The following is a 16,689-nucleotide window of genomic DNA, read 5'->3' as shown; positions in this document are numbered from 1 at the left end:
AAGGTGGCCCCATAGGAAGCCTCTGCCTGGGCTCTCCTTCCCACTGCCCTGTCCTGGTATTCAGCCCTCCCCTCTACTCTTACACCAGCCAAAGATGACGCCTACTTTCTACCCCAGGAGCCTGTCTCCTAAGGACCACTTTTGCTTGGGCAGGATCCCAGGCCTGAGGTGAGCACAGGGGTTAGGGGCCAGTGACAACCCAATGTCCTTCCCTTCTGCCTCTAACAATAACCGCTCTCAGACAAGCACGCAAGATGTTTTGAATCAGTATCTCCTTAAGTCTTCCCTTGGGCACAAAGTTGGGTCCTCTGCCTGACTGGGCACCCCTTATTTTTGCCCTGGCTCGGTGGGCTGATGACAGAGGGTCGGGAAGGGCGGCAGGAAGGATACATCCATGAGGGCGATCATGCTACGGCAGGACTCCAGTGTGAATCCTCGTGACTTCAGGTCCTTATCTGGGAGGATGCAGGAGAGTGAGGAGCTGCTTTCAGGCAACTAGACCCCCCTGCCCATCCCCAGCATCTCGTTTGAGCCGCTCACGTTTGTTCACAACTGTGTTAAGGACATTCTTGAGCTCATCTGCACAGATCTCCATGTCCTGAGTAGGAAGGAAGGAGAGAGTCATGGTTCAAGAGTACAGCAGCTGACGGGGCAGAGGCTTTGCTCCCAGCTGTCTATGCTTGTAAGATCCCTGTCGGCGTGTTCTGTCCTGGGACACTGGGGCTTTTCTGGGGAAGACGGGGCCAGAGACTGCACCCTCGCTGTCTACACTGCAGTGGGCAGCTCAGAGGAAAAAGCCCTCTGGGCCACCTAGTGGATGTGGCCGTCCCAAACTCAAGGACTTATGGATTTGTGTGCTACAGAATATATCCTCCAGTTCCACCGAAATCCAAATGGCCACTACTGAACAATAATGAAATAACTGGTAATTTGAGCAGTAAATCCAGGAGAGGAGCAGGCACTGGCGCGAGTGCTAGGGCCGGAGGTACTCACGTCGCCTGCTATCTGCTTGAAAATGTTCCGAAATTGCTGCTGTTCCTCACTTTCCTGGTCAGTGTTGCCAGGCCGTGGCTGTGGAAGCACAAAGGAGAACTGGTTCGCAGGAACAGGGGAGATGGGCAGACCCGTGGGGAAAGCTCCTTCTGGGCCAAAGGAGCCAACGGCCTAAAACAGCCACAGGTGGAAGCAGGAGCTGAGGGTGGGGCAGATGCTGCTGAGCTGGAGTGAGGAGCACCTGGGCCTTGGTGAGTCTCCACACCCCTCCAGCCCTGACACCCCAAGCCAAAGGAGACATGCAGACAGCCTTCTTGGTCCCCTCGCCCCAATCCCCACCAGCTAGAGCCCTCTCCATTATTTTGAGCCTCATCATTGCAACCAGAGGTGCCCCAGAGGTGTGGCAGCCAACCCCAAGACATTCACCCAAGCAGCATCCCAAATTTTAGGGGAACTTGCAGAGAACAAAGGTCTGTGATACAAATCCAAACCTCTAGGTGTTAGAAACAGCCCCAGGAAACCCTTCACCCCAGGCACCCAAGTGCATAGGAGGACCCGTGTTGTGCGCTGGCCACACCAGTCACGCCACGAGCTCAGACACCTGTGGGGATTTCTCTTGCTTATCAGGGCTTGTTTTGTCTTTGCCCTCCTCTGACTCCTGGTCCACACCCAGCTCCTTGTTGCTGTTTGCTCTGTCCGAAACGAAGATGATGGGCTGGGGAGAGGAGGAAGGTGGGAGGGGGCAGGAAGGAAGCGAGGGTTACAGACTGAGCCAGGCCCAGTGAGGCAACCTCTCCCCTGGAGCAGCCTTCTTCAGTGAGAAGAGGAAAAGATTAGAGTCAAGAGCTCTTGAACTTCAGCTCAAGCTGCATCTCTGCCACTAACAAGCTGTGTGACTTGGGGAAAGATGCTAAGCCTCTCTGGACCTCAGCTCTTTCTTTTAATACCCACTCCATCTCTCCTCATGGTAGACTTAGGAGGCTTCAACAAAGTAGTACATGTGGAAATGCCAAGAATGCTAAAAGCAGCCTGACCTAGTACGGTGATTTTCAAGTATTTCATAGACTTTTTTCCCATAGACTGTAAATTAAATTTCCCCAGAAACCTCATGTATATAAAACCACTGAAAACAAAGCTTCTCTAGGCCGAGCGTGGTAGCTCACACCTGTAATCCCAGCACTCTGGGAGGCAGAGGCAGGAGGATCGCTTGAGCTCAGGAGTTCAAGACCAGCCTGAGCAAGAGTGAGACCCTGCCTCTACTAAAAATAGAAAAATTAGCCAGGCATGGTGGCGCATGCCTGTAGTCCCAGTTACTTGTGAGGCTGAGGCAGAAGGATTGCTTGAACCCAGGAGTTTGAGGTTGCTGTGAGTTATGATGACGCCACAGCACTCCAGCCTGGGCAACAGAGTGAGACGCTGTCTCAAAAATAACAACAACAACAAAAAAACCCAAAACAGCTTCTCTGATTAATGAGGGCAGAGCTCTTTCCCCTCAGCACCCACATTACCAGGGCAGCTACTGAGCACCTCCCAGGAACCTCTAGGAGAATGCAAAGTACAGATGGATAGAAGACGCTGATCAGCAGTCAATGGGTGAGAGGTCAGAACACTGGGCTGGAATCCCAGCCCTGCCCCTCATGTTAGAAATAGCTTCTCTGGCCTCAGTTTATTCATCCTTTAATGGGGGTGGTAAAACTTGCTTTTCCTTTCTCATGGGGCTCTTGTGGGGATCAAAAGAGATAATGTAAAATTGTACTGCAAAAACATTTAAATGTTACACAAACATGAGAGATATTCTCAAGACAAGCTCATGCAAGTGAAGAGGATATAAAAAGGACGGGGAGTGGCTGCCATGTGATGCCAACGCTGGTGGGGGCTGTGCAGCTGCAGGGAAAGTCAGAGGAAGACCAGGCCGAGGGGGTAGGGGCAGCGGTGCAGCAGTGGGGCGGGCAGAGCCTCAGAGCAGAAAAGCAGCCTGGCTGGCCTCAGTCTGCATCTGCCTTTCCGTGCTGTTTGTCTAGGACAGCTCCGGCGACAGACCTGTGAGAACAGCTCCTGCAGCTTTGGCTCCCAGCAGGCTGCAGGGGCCCTGGCTTGCTCTGCCTTCTAAGCAAAGGGTCTTGTTTAAGCAGCTGAAGCTTGTGGGGGTCCCAGAGCAAGTGGAGGTCGCAGTCTGAGGGGGATGTGTGCCAGTGGGCATGGTGTGGCCATGGAGCGCCCTGCCAGGTACACATTTCCAGGCCCAAGTGCAGGTCTGGACAACACCAGCCTTGGAGTGTAGGGGCGGCACCAGAGAGGGGAGGGCAAGCAACACAGGTTTTGGAGTAGACAGATAGGGTTTCCAGTTGCATTTTTCCTACTCATTAGTTGTGTGTCCTTGGGCAAGTCCCTTCACTTCTCTGAGTCTGTACCCTCACCTGTAAAAGGGGAAAATAATAGCACCTACCTTGTAGACACTGTTATAACTGGAAAAAAAAAAAAGTTTTACCCCTAACACAGTGCATGATATGTGGTAGGTGCTTGGTGAGTGTCAGCTCCGGTTTGGGCCAGCACCAACACTTGGAGGACCCCTGTGACGGGTCCCCCAGGCACCACCACAAACACTAGCAACGATCCTTGTCTGACGGCCTGTCATGGGTCAGAGCACACACTCGGGAGCCAGACTGCCTGGCTCCACGTGCTGGCTCTGCCACTTCCTGGCTGTGTGGCCTTGGGCCTGTTAGTCGATGTATCTGTGCTCTCCCTTTGGAAATGGGGATGATTATAGTATCAGCCTCATAGGGTTGTTGCGAGGATTGAGTTATTAATCCCTGGAAAGCACCCAGAAGAGTGCCCAGCACACAGGCTTCCCCAGCAAGTGTCGGCTGTCATTGTCGCACACTCACAGCCCCAGCAGGAGCTCAGCGGAGGACGGGGAGGAAGAGGCAGGTCTGGTGCATGCACGCACGTGAGCTCACACATACATGTGGACACGTGCACACACGCACACACGTGCATGCGCACAAACACATTATGCTCTCTACCTTCTCATTCTGTTACACCCACCTTGGGTTTTTTCTTTTTCTGCACAAAGAAAGGAAACAGTAAATGCAGAATAAGTAAAAAGCAAGTTCCCAGAACAGCCAGTGGCTTTTGGCTTCCCTGTGTCCTGGTCCTTAGCTTGGGGTGAGGTTCCGGGGTCCAGAAATCTGAATCACATGGAGCCAAAAAGGAGCATGGAGGGTGAAAGGAGGGGAGAATTCTTCCTTCTTCCACCTCCACACCCAGAGACTGGCAACTGCTATGGCTTCGTTTTTATAATCTACTGTTATTGGACATAGTCAAGGAAGATGATCTTCTGGCTAATGTTTTTGTTTGAGTTTGTTTTTTTTGTGAGATTAGTTACTAAAACACCAAAAAGTGTGGCTCATTGAAACTGGCCTGCAAATGAATTTTGATTTATACAAATTTTAAATTGGGGGGATAAACATTCAACATAGGGAGATCTAATATGCAAATCTGGGTTTCAGGCTTCTTTTGTAAAGTGAGAAAGTCTAGCAGGCTACACTGGGCCTGAACCCCGTGCGGCAACACCAGCTGAGCTGAGAGCAGCCTGCTGTCTGCGCCTTCCAGGCTGCCGCAGTCACCTCCATTCCAGGTGTCTCTCCAACACCAGAGCCAAGTGTCAGTTGAGAAGTGCAGACACATATGCCAGTGCAGGGACACCAAAACCCCTACACCTGCCCGCTCTGCTCAGTGAGCTGAGATGCAAGCTCCCACAGGCTTTCGAATTTGCAGTTCCTGGTAAATACTGTACATTGGTTACCAGTGTTCAAAAGATAAGAATAGACCAAAATGCGGCCGGGCGGGGTGGCTCACGCCTGTAATCCCAGCACTCTGGGAGGCCGAGGCGGGAGGATCGCTCGAGGTCAGGAGTTCGAGACCAGCCTGAGCAAGAGCGAGACCCCGTCTCTACTAAAAATAGAAAGAAATTAGCTGGACAACTAAAAATATACAGAAAAAATTAGCCGGGCATGGTGGCTCACGCCTGTAATCCCAGCACTCTGGGAGGCCGAGGCGGGCAGATCGTTTGAGTTCAGGAGTTCGAGACCAGCCTGAGCAAGAGTGAGACCCTGTCTCTACTAAAAATAGAAAGAAATTAGCTGGACAACTAAAAATATACAGAAAAAATTAGCTGGGCATGGTGGCGCATGCCTGTAGTCCCAGCTACTCGGGAGGCTGAGGCAGGAGAATTGCTTGAGCCCAGGAGTTTGAGGTTGCTGTGAGCTAGGCTGATGCCACGGCACTCACTCTAGCTCGGGCAACAGAGCGAGACTCTTGTCTCAAAAAAAAAAAAAACAAAGACCAAAACGCATGTAATGCTAAAACCAAACGTTTATGATGATTCAGGAGGCACTTGGAAATCTGGCACTGGCACAGGGTCAGGATTATGATCATGACTGTCACTACTTGGACGATAGTTCAATGGGACATTTGTCTTCCCACTGGCCCAGGTCTCACCCACAGAGCACAAGGGACTGTTTATTAACCAGAGCCCAAAGCCCCAAGGCAGTCACAAGACTCCTCGATAGAGAGATGCCAGCACACACCAACTCCGTGCTTCTGACTTTGGGCTTCACTTTGGAGGCCGATGGCCTCAGTGTGGAGGTGGGGGAACCTCAGTCTGGAGTCAGAGGGTCTGGATGTGACTTCCAGCCCTGCCACTTACTAGCTCTGTGAACTCAGGGAAGTCATTTAACCCCACTGAGCCTCTGCTCCCTTGCTTGAAAACCAGGGATTATAACCTCATCTACTTCTCAGAAACCTTGCAAGGATCAAGTGAGATGATACATATGAAAAGTATGTAAAGCGTGTGAAAAGTAACCTCCATGTGTGCGCTCATGCTGTGCCAGACACTTCCCATACATGATCTCATGGATTTAAACCTCATCAAACCCTTGCAGGGCATATTGTTATTATCCTCATTTTACAGAGTAGGGAAGTGAGTCAGAGGGATCATATAAATTGTCCAGGTCACCCAGAAGTTAGGAGGAGGATCCAGGTCTTGACACTGAGTGCAGACTGGTATACTTTCTCTTCTCTGTGTGAGATCCAACACCGTCCAACCTCATAATCCCACGTTAGCTGCCATTCTTGTCATCCCTTCCAGTAGTCTTGTTCTCTCCCTCTTTCCCTTCCAGTAGTCTTGTTCTCTCCCTCTAATTATTGGAACTGCTTCTCCATTCTAGAACCTTCTTCTGTGCTTCTCAGCCCCTCAACTGACTAAATGGCCCCAGGACCGTAAGGCCCCTCACTTCTGGCCACACCGAGCAGAAGTTGCAGTAAATGGAGCAGTTGCTCTGAACGCCCAGACTCCCACTCTCCCCCACACCACCGCCTGCCCTCTGCGTGGATCAGGGAGTGTGAGGGCCTTTTCACACACGAGAGCTAAAATCACTCACCACTGGCCGATCCACGGAGATTGTGTTTTCAGCTTCCCTGTGAAGAACACAAACATGCAGGGGTCTCTGTCACCAGGAGCAAGTAGGAAACACATGGAGGATTTGCTCAGGTTACGTGGCGTCTTGGCAGCCACATCAGGACTAGCCTCAAGAGCCTCCCAGAAAGCAGCCCCCTGTAGGCACGATCCCCATTAGCCAAGCCCTGGCACACGGGTTCTTGTGGGCATTGCCCAGAGCTCCCCAAAGGCATGACCCAGCCCCCTACCCATGGCCTTGTGCTTCCTCCGAGGACAGAGATCAGAGTGGCAGGGGCTATGTACCCATCTGTGGTGGCTTTGCTGGCTTGTCTAGCCATGCTAACCTAATCTCAATCACCCCAACACCTCTGATCCTTCTTGCTTACTTTATTTTTGCTCCTAAGCACTTCTCCAAATCTAACATACTATATATACTTTTTCCTATCCATTGTTGTCTTATGCTATTATGTTAAGTTCCACGAGGGCAGGGATTTCTTTCTGTTTAATTTACGGCTCTGCCTCCAGCCCCTAGAAGAGTGCCTGGAATAAATAGGTGCTCAATAAATATCTGCAGGATTAACAAATACATGAATGAATGGGGGTGATGTGGCCAATGGCTCAGGAGCTGGGGAAGAGGTGCAGCAGGTCAGCATATCCCGGGACCCCTGAAGGTCCAGCAGTCTCACACCTTTGGTCTCTGGAATGGCCACGTGAGCTTCTAGGGACTGACTAGTACTCACTCAGAGAGGTTCCTCTTTTCAGAGAAGACCCGGAGGATGAATTCCCCCTCCTGGTGGGGCTCGTAGGTGGAGGGCACGATGACATACTCGCTGGGAGGCAGGCGGAAGCGCTGGGACACCTCCCGCATGTTGATGTAGGTTTTGCTCCTGGCCTTGGAGGCGTTGTACAGGAAGAAGTCCTTCTGCAGGTGCTGCTTGTTCCCGTGCATCTGGAGAGCAGGAGAGCCCATGCGACCTGAGCCCCTGGGGAGGCAAGCCCTGTCCTGCTTACAGTCCCCTCCAGGAGTCCCTTCCCAACTTCCTGGTCACCCATTTCACAGTCTCAACCTACCTCCCTCCAATTCCCAAGGCCTCAAATGGCTCAACATTCCTACCTCGCTTCCTCTTCCTTTTCTGCTGTGACTCAGGAGTGAAGGGCAAGTCTATCGTCCCCACACTCAGGGCCACTTACGAGAACTGCTGCTCCTCAGCTCTGAATCCCCTCAGGCCGGAACAACCCCCAAAAGGTCAGGGGGCTTTAGCTGGGTTCTGAAGGAAGTGATTCCTCCATCCCAAGGAGGGCAGCCACCCTCAGAATGTGTGTGTGTGACTGTGTGTGAGTGTGTAACTGTGAGTGTGAGGAGTATGAGTGTGTGAAAGCGTGTGACAGGCAGTGTCTGGTGCAAGGGGAAAATACACATCATGGGATGGCCGTCACGGGTCATGCGATACCCTGGGCATCTGCTCTGCAGTAGAATAACGTGGGCAAGGCCCTCTCCTGTCATAGCCCTCCCCACAAACCCCACCAGGAAGCTTCTCGATGAGCCACAGACTCAGCACCGGAAACGCTGTACACAACTGCTGGCCACTGCCACTGCTATACCTCTTTGGGAACCTTGAGGAGAAACAGAAAAAGAAGATGCTTCAGATCTGAATGAGGATGAAAAGCCTGCAGAAAGGAATGCTGGTGATTGCACAGTGAATGCAAAAGCCTGACTCCCCACGTACCCACCCTGCCAGTCCTGGCTCCACTTCACCACCCACCCTGGTATTTTTTGCTTGTTACAAACACAAATGGGCCTGATCCTAGGGGATCTGCGGGTCACTGAGTATCGGAAAAGCCAGAGGACCCCTCTGGAAGCCCCCAAAAGTCTCTGGCTGGGAAGGCGTGCGTTTCCTGGGCTGGAGCTTGTCGGGGACGGGCACCTCATAGATGGCGAAGCCAATGGTGAAGAGGTTGGCCCCCAGCTTCCGGTCTTTCCGCCGGTTCTTCTGCATCAGGGCCACCAGAAAACTGCAGATCACCTCAGAGTCATCCGGGTCGTCGTCCTCCTCCAGGAGCTTCAGACGGTACTGCGGGTTGGTCCAGAAAGTGTCTGCACCCCCAAGAAAGGAAACGTACTTTCAGGTCTTCCTCCCGGAGAAAGGGCAGGAAGGGAAATGGGACAGAGGGAACCTATTTATCTCTATCCCCGCATCTAGGTGTTCAATAAATATTAATGGGAAACACAATTTGTCTAATTAGTCTAATTATTAATATTTGGGGGAGGAGCCTCTACCTTTATACAGATGGAGCTGCACTGACTGGATGTGTGGTTCCTCTTTCCTCTCCAAACTTTCATTCTCAGTCTTTGCTGATGGTTTCACTTGCCTTACTAGCCCCGTACACATTTTTGGTCCCCGGGATCTGGTCCTGGGCCTCTTCTCCTCTCACCCCAGCTATCCTGCCTCCCTGGGCAATCTTGCTTCCACATTTTAACTGCCCCTATATGCTAATGACACCTGAGCTATATATTCCAGCTTTAGCCTCTCTTCTGACTCCCTCCTTTCTTTCCTTTCTTTATTCCTTCCTTCCTTTATTCCTCAAATACTTTTTGTGTTCTTAGCATATAATCAAGTACCGTCTCCCATGTGCATCCAATTCTCCATTACAGATCTTCCCCTGGGTATTCTACAGGTACATCAAACTTTCCATGCCCCAAGCTAAACTCCTTTCCCTATCACTCCACAACCAACCCAACCAAAAACAACAAACAATATACTGATTATTTTTCTCTTGTGTGTCTTATACTGCAGTGTTGACACCATCCACTCAGGCCCCCAAACTGGGATTCTTGATGTCATTCTTCATTCTTCCTTCCCCACATCATTCAGTATGCTCTCCCCTAAATCCTCCTTCACCCCCTCCATCTCTGCTGCTACTGCTTGGTCTAGGCTTCCGTGATCTCTGACTTAAACTACTTCAGTAGCTACTAACTCAGTTCTCAGTAGCGTCCTCAACATTACAACATAGTACAGACAGTCCCCAATTTACGATGGCTCAACTGTGATTTTTCAACTTCACAATGATGCAACAGTGATATGCATTCAGTAGAAACCTCACTTCAAATGCCAATACAGCCATTCTGCTTTTCACTTTCAGTGCAGTATTCAATAAATTACATGAGATACTCAATACTTTTTATAAAATGGCTTTGTGTTAGATGATCTTGCCCAACTGTAGGCTAATGTAAGTGTTCTGAGCATATTTAAGGTAGGCTAGGCTAAGCTATGATGTTCTGTAGGTTAGGTGTATTAAATACATTTTCTTTTTTTTAAATTTCAATAGATTTAAGGGGCTCAAGTGGTTTGTTGTTACATGGATGAACTGAATAGTGGTGAGGTCAGGGCTTTTACTGTACCCATCACCTGAATAGTATGCAGGATACCCTATAGGTAATTTTTGATCCCTCACCCCCTAAATGCATTTTTTACTTATGATATTTTCAACTTATGATGAGTCCATCAGGACATAACCCCATCATAAGTCGAGGAGCATCTGCATTGCTCTGACAGTTTCTCGTTTAAATGTTGCAAACTTTTAGACAGCTCCCTATTGCAAACTCCTCGGCTTGGTGGTTTCCTTCTAGGTAAAATGTGGAGGGTTTAATGAATGGATTTCTGGAACACAGTAGAGACTCAATAAGTGATAGTTAATATTCTATCTGGAACCTGTTCCGCTTGGACCCTTCCCCCATCAAGAGTGTCTCCCACCTGGGAAGTTGCGGCAGCCTCCGGCGGAGCAGCCCCTCACCCAGCGGCCCTCGTTCACAGACACTGTCCAGGTCTGAAGCTTGTCAGACTCCAGAGCATCGGCTGTGAGGTTGCAGATCTCCAGCTTTGTAAAATGGTAGATGAAATCATCATATGACATCCTGAGAGGTTGGAAGAAGAAAGAGACCCACGTGGTAGCAGGTGGGGAGAGGGTGGGAAAGGAAGACTGCAGGGCTGACACAGCACAATAACATAGTTCAAAGGAACTTGGTCAAGGCCCCAGAGAGTGGATCCTGTCCTTCCTTTTTAGGGTAAATACTGTCACTTCTGATGTGTCTATACCAAACTATCATCTCTTCAATAATGACTCAAAAATAAACCAGGCACAGAAAGACAAATATTGCATGTTCTCACGCTTACGTCGGAGCTAAATGGATCTCATGGAGATAGAGAGTAGAATGGTGGTTACCAGAGGCTGGGGAGGGACGAGGGAGGGGGCAGGATGAAGAAACGTTGGTTAATGGGTACAGAACTACAGTTAGATAGAAGAAATGAGTTCTAGTATCCCATAGTACAGTAGGGAAATTATAATTAACATTAATCTATTGTATATTTCAAATGGCTAGAAAGCAAGAATTGTAACATTCCCAATACAAAGGAAAGGTAAATGTTTGAGGTGATAGATATCCCAAGTACCCTGATTTGATCATTACACATTGTACACATGTATCAAAATAGCACATGTACCCCATGATAGGTACAACTATGATAATATCAATAAAAAGTACAAAAAAACCCTTCCCTCAGTATTACATTAAGACAATATATTTACTATCTGCCACGGTGTCAAACAAATATAGAAAAACCCTTATTTTCCCAAAAGAAGCTAAGAAAAAGGGAAAACCTTTTTTAACATATGAGCCACATGGCATGTATCTCATTTTTTTTCTTTCTTCTTTTTCTTTTTTTTAGAGATAGAGATCTTGCTATGTTGCCCAGGCTAGACTCAAACTCCTGGGCTCCAGTGATCCTCCGGCCTCAGCCTCCTCAGTAGCTGGGACTATAGGTGCCACCACGCCTATCTATGAATCTTGTTTTCTAAGTGACTGTTCTCAAAAATTCTACTGCTTAAGCTTTATTATCATCATTGATTTCAGAAAACTCAAATTTGCTTATAATGAGGAAACCTCTGTTACACATTTACCTGTTAGTTTATTCCCAAGCTCTAAATATACAATATGTGTCATGCTGCAGAAGATGAAGGAATATGAAGAGGAGGACAACTAAAGACTCAGAAATTGTCCTGAGGTTTTGATTCCATGTTGTATGTGAAATTTGATTTACAAATCTAGTATAACTTTATTAACTAACATATTTAAAAGCTTCCTAGGATTCTTATGTATTATAATTGGAATACAAATAACATGGTTACAAAAAACTAGAAACCCATTTTCATTTTCTGTTCCTATCCATTTATTATTTACATATTTTTCCTTTTAAAAATATTGAAGTACAACTTATGTATAATAAAGTACACAAATCTTTAAAAAAAATCTCAAATGCATGTGTCCTTGATGGGAAAGCTCAACAGAAATTCAGTTCTCCAAAAAGTTATGGCATGTCCCACACTGTGCACCAGGCACAATGCTAGGGAAAAGAGAGCTAGTTGGAGAAAGGACAGAAAATTAGTCAAGCCATTTTAAGGGTGATGGACATTATAAATAAACTGATATCAGTCCTGGGGGAACTTAGGAGGTCCTGAAGAAAGCTCCCTTTCAGCTGAGACTTGAAGGCTGAGAAGAAATGATCTGTGTGAGGGTGAGGTTGGCATTGGGAGATCGGGAGGAGTGGAGCTTCCTAGGCTCAGAAAAGAGTGGTGTTGGGCCAGGGAGCAAGTGTGGCTGGAACAGAGTGTGTGGTGGAGGGGCACAGGGGAGCCAAGAGCCACATTCTGCTGGCCTGGTCCTGGCTCAGTCATCACTGCGACCAGGGAGGGCTCCTCTCAGAGCCCCATCGTTGCCGGGCCTTGGTCTGGAGGGGAACAGGGCCCAGATCTCCCAAGGGCTGGAATCCGATAGGCCTTTCTGGGGATTGAGGCCTGGGATTTCACCTCTGTGCCCCGTCCCTTACCCTTCTGGGTCCTCCTGGGTTCTGGACTCACCAGAACTCTCCGTCCTCAGTGACCTGGTGCTGTAGACGGGCCTTCTCATCTCTGTCCACAAAGCTCCAGTCCTTCCAACTGGTGGGAAAATGGAGGAATTAAGGAAGGAGGAAGAAGGGAAGGCCTGAGGTAAGTTGGGACAGGAGATATCAGAGAAATACGAAGAACTGCAGCCAGCACAAACCATCAAAATGCGGATCCAATCTGTTACCCTCAGTGTAAAACTCAATAGTAATCACTTCCCACCATCCTCAGGATTAAGACCAAACCCCTTAAATGGGCTTATCAGGGCTTGACCTGTCTCCTCACACTTTAAAGATCAAGAGTTGGGCTCTGGAAATAGGCAACTAGGATCCCCATTTGATAATAGTACTAGCAATGTAACCATGGGCAAGTCACTTAACCTCTGTCACATTCTGTTTCCTCAACTGCAAAAGAGGGATGATCCTATCACTTACAGGGCTGTGACAAGTAGATGAAATGGGGCCTGCAAAGCTGTCAGTGTGGTGCCTGTCATATAGTAAGAAATTGTCCAAGTTACCAAGAAAAAGACCAACCATGTAAACATCTCTTTTTTTCCTGCCAGGAAAGAGCCTGGCATTGTGGTTCTAAAGGCTGAGCAGTTTTACACACTTGCTGTCCTCAGGAGGGAGAAAATGAAGCACATGTGTGCTTCATGCTCACTGAGGAGAAGCATACTAAGGTGGGTTGTCCCGGGGAAGGTAAGGCGTTGAGGATGTGCTTAGAGCCAGTGGACACTGGGGGCGGGGGGAATGGGCATTCCGGAGACCAGAAGGAGAGACACAGCTGGGGCATCTCCTTGAGTGACCAAGGGTTGGGCCCCGCTTGTCAGCAGCCCCTGCAATGGAGGCAACAGCAGGAAGTGGCCAAGCCTGGGCACTAAGCTCTGAGGCTGGAGAACACAGCAAGCGTCCCTGCTGGCGACTGGAACCAGCACAGCGGACAACAGACGGGGCACTGAGGGCCGTCCCAAGGCAGAGAGTGCAGTTCCAATGTTACTCCACTCAGGTAAGCCTTTTCTACTCTTCTTACCCCACCCAAACTAGGTGAAGGACTCCCTCTTTGTGATCCTTACCACGGTGTTTATCTCAGTTATTAGTGTGTGTTTGTCTGTCTTCCCACGGGACCTTAACTCCACAGGGGCAGGGCCTGTGTGTCAGCGTTCTTTCTGCATCCCAGACAGTAGCCTGGGGCCGGGCACGCAGTCAGCACTGGGGGAGGATGTGCCCACGTGAGTGTCCGCAGGAGCAGTGAGGACACAGGGTCAGCACCTTATCACTGTCTACCCAGGGGGGCTGCTTGTTCACAGAACATCCCCAGTGCCTAGACCTGGGCCTCCTATTTAGAAGGTGCTCAACAAACACTTGCCAAATGAATGAACGACAGAATGAGCCAGAACTCACAGTGCCATGGGAAAGAGGTAGGTACGTGAGCACAGGAGCTGCGGGGCCCACACAGCCTGGGTGTGGTCCTCCTCGGCCACTGAGCCCTGCCAGCCCCCTCCTGGCACTCAAGGGGCTGCCCGCCATTCACTGGACTGATCAGGAACCGGTGATGTGCTGGGACTACAGAGGCTTTGTAAATGTTCTGAGCCTTCATGATAACTTCTGCGTGTTTATCTTGGTTGTCCCCAGTCTATTCCTTTCAGTACTAAGCAGCAAAATTCTTTCAAAGGGCTTGTGTGCCTTTGTATGGGACAGCAAGGGAGAGGCAATCTTAGCAACGGCTAAGCACTTTCCAACAACGGTCACATTTACTCCTCATAACAGCCCAGGAGGTGAGTGGTAATATTCTTCCCATTTTACAGATAAGGCAGCAGAGACTCCAAGAAGGTAAGTCGCTTGTCTAGCCCAGACCCCTGCATTAAGACTCTGCTCCTGCCTGGGCCTACCCCATGCTTTCTAGATCTTTCCTTTCCAGCCAAAGGACGTCAGCAACCTCTCTGGGTCCCCAGCTCCTCAGCTCCTCGCCCGGCCCTTCCCTGGAGCCTGCACCTGTGCCCCTCTTCTCTGCAGATCATTGGTTTTGAGGATGATTTTACACCAAGCATTTGTCATACTCTCATGACTCAGTACCCAAACCAGCCTTGCCCAGGCCCTGTTGTCCCGTGGGGCCTCCTCACCTACCTGTCACTCCAAGAGCCATTCCACTCCACCTGGCCCCAGGGGTTCCGCAGCCGCACCAGCTTCACTTTCTCACCTTTGAACAGGGTCTTGGGCAAAGAGAAAAAGCTCTCATGCTCTGGAGCCTGTCTGGAAAGGGAATCTTCTGTCTTGCCCTGAGGGCTGGGAAGGGGGTGGGGAGAGAGTCCCTTATGGAGGGCTGTTCTGCCAAGAGGACTAATCAGAAACGTGCTGTGGATCGGCAGGGGGAGGGGTCAGAACTGAGTCCACAGGAGTTAGAGCTTAGCCATCCCCTTGCTATCTTCGAAGAAGTGATTTTCCCAGAGAACATCCTGGCCATTATGAGCTTTGGGGGAGGAGACAGGGCATATACGGGAGGGCTCTGCTAGCACATTAGGGGTCTTTGTGTGAATTAGGAAAAAGGCCCCTGCTGCCTGAGGAACTACAGACAAATGCCCTCTCTAGATGGACCAAGTAGAAAAAGGTGCCCCTTCCTCCAGTCTGCTGCAGTGGGCTAATGCAGACACCTGCCTCTCTCTGCCCATCTCTTTGTGCAGGGCACAACCTGCCCAACTGCGTGCAACAGCCCCAATAAGTTTCCTGTTTCTGACGGGAAGCGGGAAAGCCCAAAAGTCCCAGAAGGAGCCAAACATTATACAGTTGGCCCTTCGGTATCCATGAGCACAGATTCAACCAACGGCAGAACAAAAACATTCAAAAAAATAAAAAATTCACTCCCCAATACAGTATAACAACTATTTACATAGCATTTACATTGCATTGGGTATTACAGGTAATACAGAGATGATTTAAAGTATGTGGGAGTATGTGCGTAGGTTATATGCAAATAAACTGGGTCATTTTATAGAAGGACTTGAGCATCTACAGATTTTGGTGTCTGCAGGAGCCCTGGAACCAACCCCCCATGGATACTGAGGTACGACTGTAACCATTTGTTTTTTTTTTTTTTTTTTTTTTTTTGAGACAGAGTGTCACTTTGTTGCCCGGGCTAGAGTGAGTGCCGTGGCATCAGCCTAGCTCACAGCAACCTCAGACTCCTGGGCTTAAGCGATCCTACTGCCTCAGCCTCCCGAGTAGCTGGGACTACAGGCATGAGCCACCATGCCCGGCTAATTTTTTTTTTATATATATATTTTTAGTTGGCCAGATAATTTCTTTCTATTTTTAGTAGAGACGAGGTCTCACTCTTGCTCAGGCTGGTCTCGAACTCCTGACCTCGAGCGATCCACCCGCCTCGGCCTCCCAGAGCTAGGATTACAGGCGTGAGCCACCGCGCCCGGCGACTGTAACCATTTGAACATGAGAACACAGGAAACTCAAGAACACATGACCAACTTTGTAAAACCAAAGTGAGATTTCTACTTGTTCCTTGGAAACACTGGGGAAATTGCTATCTTCAGCACTAAAAGCAAAGATAAACTGAGCACCAGCTGTGGCAAGATCCACCTCTACCAGTTTCCACAGGCCCCCGACTCCCAGGCGCTTGGCTTGGACCTTGAGCTGAATCCCCTGATTAGAAGCGAGCTGTGCAGATGGTAAAGGGGCCCAAAATGCTAAGCCCTGACTTCAGGAGGTTAACCCAGGTAGGTCCCCAGGCCCCACCAAGCCCCACCAGGCTCACCTCCTCCAGCCCAGTGACCGAGTAGGCATGACCTTTGACCAGCCCACAGGCCATTCTTGTCTCATATTGAACCGGAACAATTGTCTGTAAAGCAATAACCAGACAGCCCGTCAGGGGTTGGGGAGCAGAAGTTCTGCTGCTTGGAGACAGTTCATACTGGTTCATTTTCTGGGCTCTGCAAGGACAAGACCTGCTCTGCTCCCTGAAAGTGTGCCTCACAGCCAAGAGCAGGCCTTCGCTGGCCCCAGGCAAGCTGGTCACCCCCAGAAGGCTCTGTTCTGACCATCAGAGAGCAACGTGGATGCTGGGATGTGGGGTGAGTGACAGCGCCCCTGCCCCTTCGTTCTGGACCCCATAGGGTCCTTCAAAGGAGGAAAGGGGATAGTTGGAGGCTGCCCTGGATGTTGGGGTCCCCCTGCCCCTGAGGCCATCCAGGGTTGACTATTCCTGGAAGAGAAAGGGGTTGAGAGAAGGGATTAGATGAAACATACAAGTCTAACCTTTTTTCTTCACATCCCCTCACCTCCTCCACACCCACC

General features: G+C 49.7%; 1 protein-coding gene across 7 annotated transcripts in view; it reads right to left on the bottom strand.

Annotated features, from left to right (window-relative positions):
- CAPN3 (calpain 3) overlaps window positions 1-16,689 on the bottom strand; it is a 50,744-nt gene that overhangs the window by 1,980 nt on the left and 32,075 nt on the right. For 3 of the 7 annotated variants that reach the window (XM_045539494.1, XM_045539516.1, XM_045539532.1), the window contains 13 exons: window positions 16,151-16,234; window positions 14,512-14,597; window positions 12,365-12,442; window positions 10,204-10,364; window positions 8,377-8,546; window positions 8,054-8,065; window positions 7,192-7,400; window positions 6,435-6,471; window positions 4,039-4,056; window positions 1,595-1,708; window positions 994-1,071; window positions 541-598; window positions 391-455 (listed from right to left, as the gene is read on the bottom strand). In XM_045539494.1, coding sequence (XP_045395450.1) covers window positions 391-455; window positions 541-598; window positions 994-1,071; window positions 1,595-1,708; window positions 4,039-4,056; window positions 6,435-6,471; window positions 7,192-7,400; window positions 8,054-8,065; window positions 8,377-8,546; window positions 10,204-10,364; window positions 12,365-12,442; window positions 14,512-14,597; window positions 16,151-16,234 — 1,170 coding nt within the window. Of the gene's footprint in view, window positions 1-390; window positions 456-540; window positions 599-993; window positions 1,072-1,594; window positions 1,709-4,038; window positions 4,057-6,434; window positions 6,472-7,191; window positions 7,401-8,053; window positions 8,066-8,376; window positions 8,547-10,203; window positions 10,365-12,333; window positions 12,443-14,511; window positions 14,598-16,150; window positions 16,235-16,689 lie in introns of those variants that run through there. The other 4 variants (XM_045539509.1, XM_045539525.1, XM_045539542.1 and 1 more) reach the window with 3 other exon arrangements.

This window comes from Lemur catta, chromosome 1, assembly GCF_020740605.2.
Source record: "Lemur catta isolate mLemCat1 chromosome 1, mLemCat1.pri, whole genome shotgun sequence".
Taxonomy (NCBI): Eukaryota; Metazoa; Chordata; class Mammalia; order Primates; family Lemuridae; genus Lemur; species Lemur catta.
Note: the sequence above shows the minus strand (reverse complement) of the source record. Positions and strands in the feature narration are given on the sequence as shown.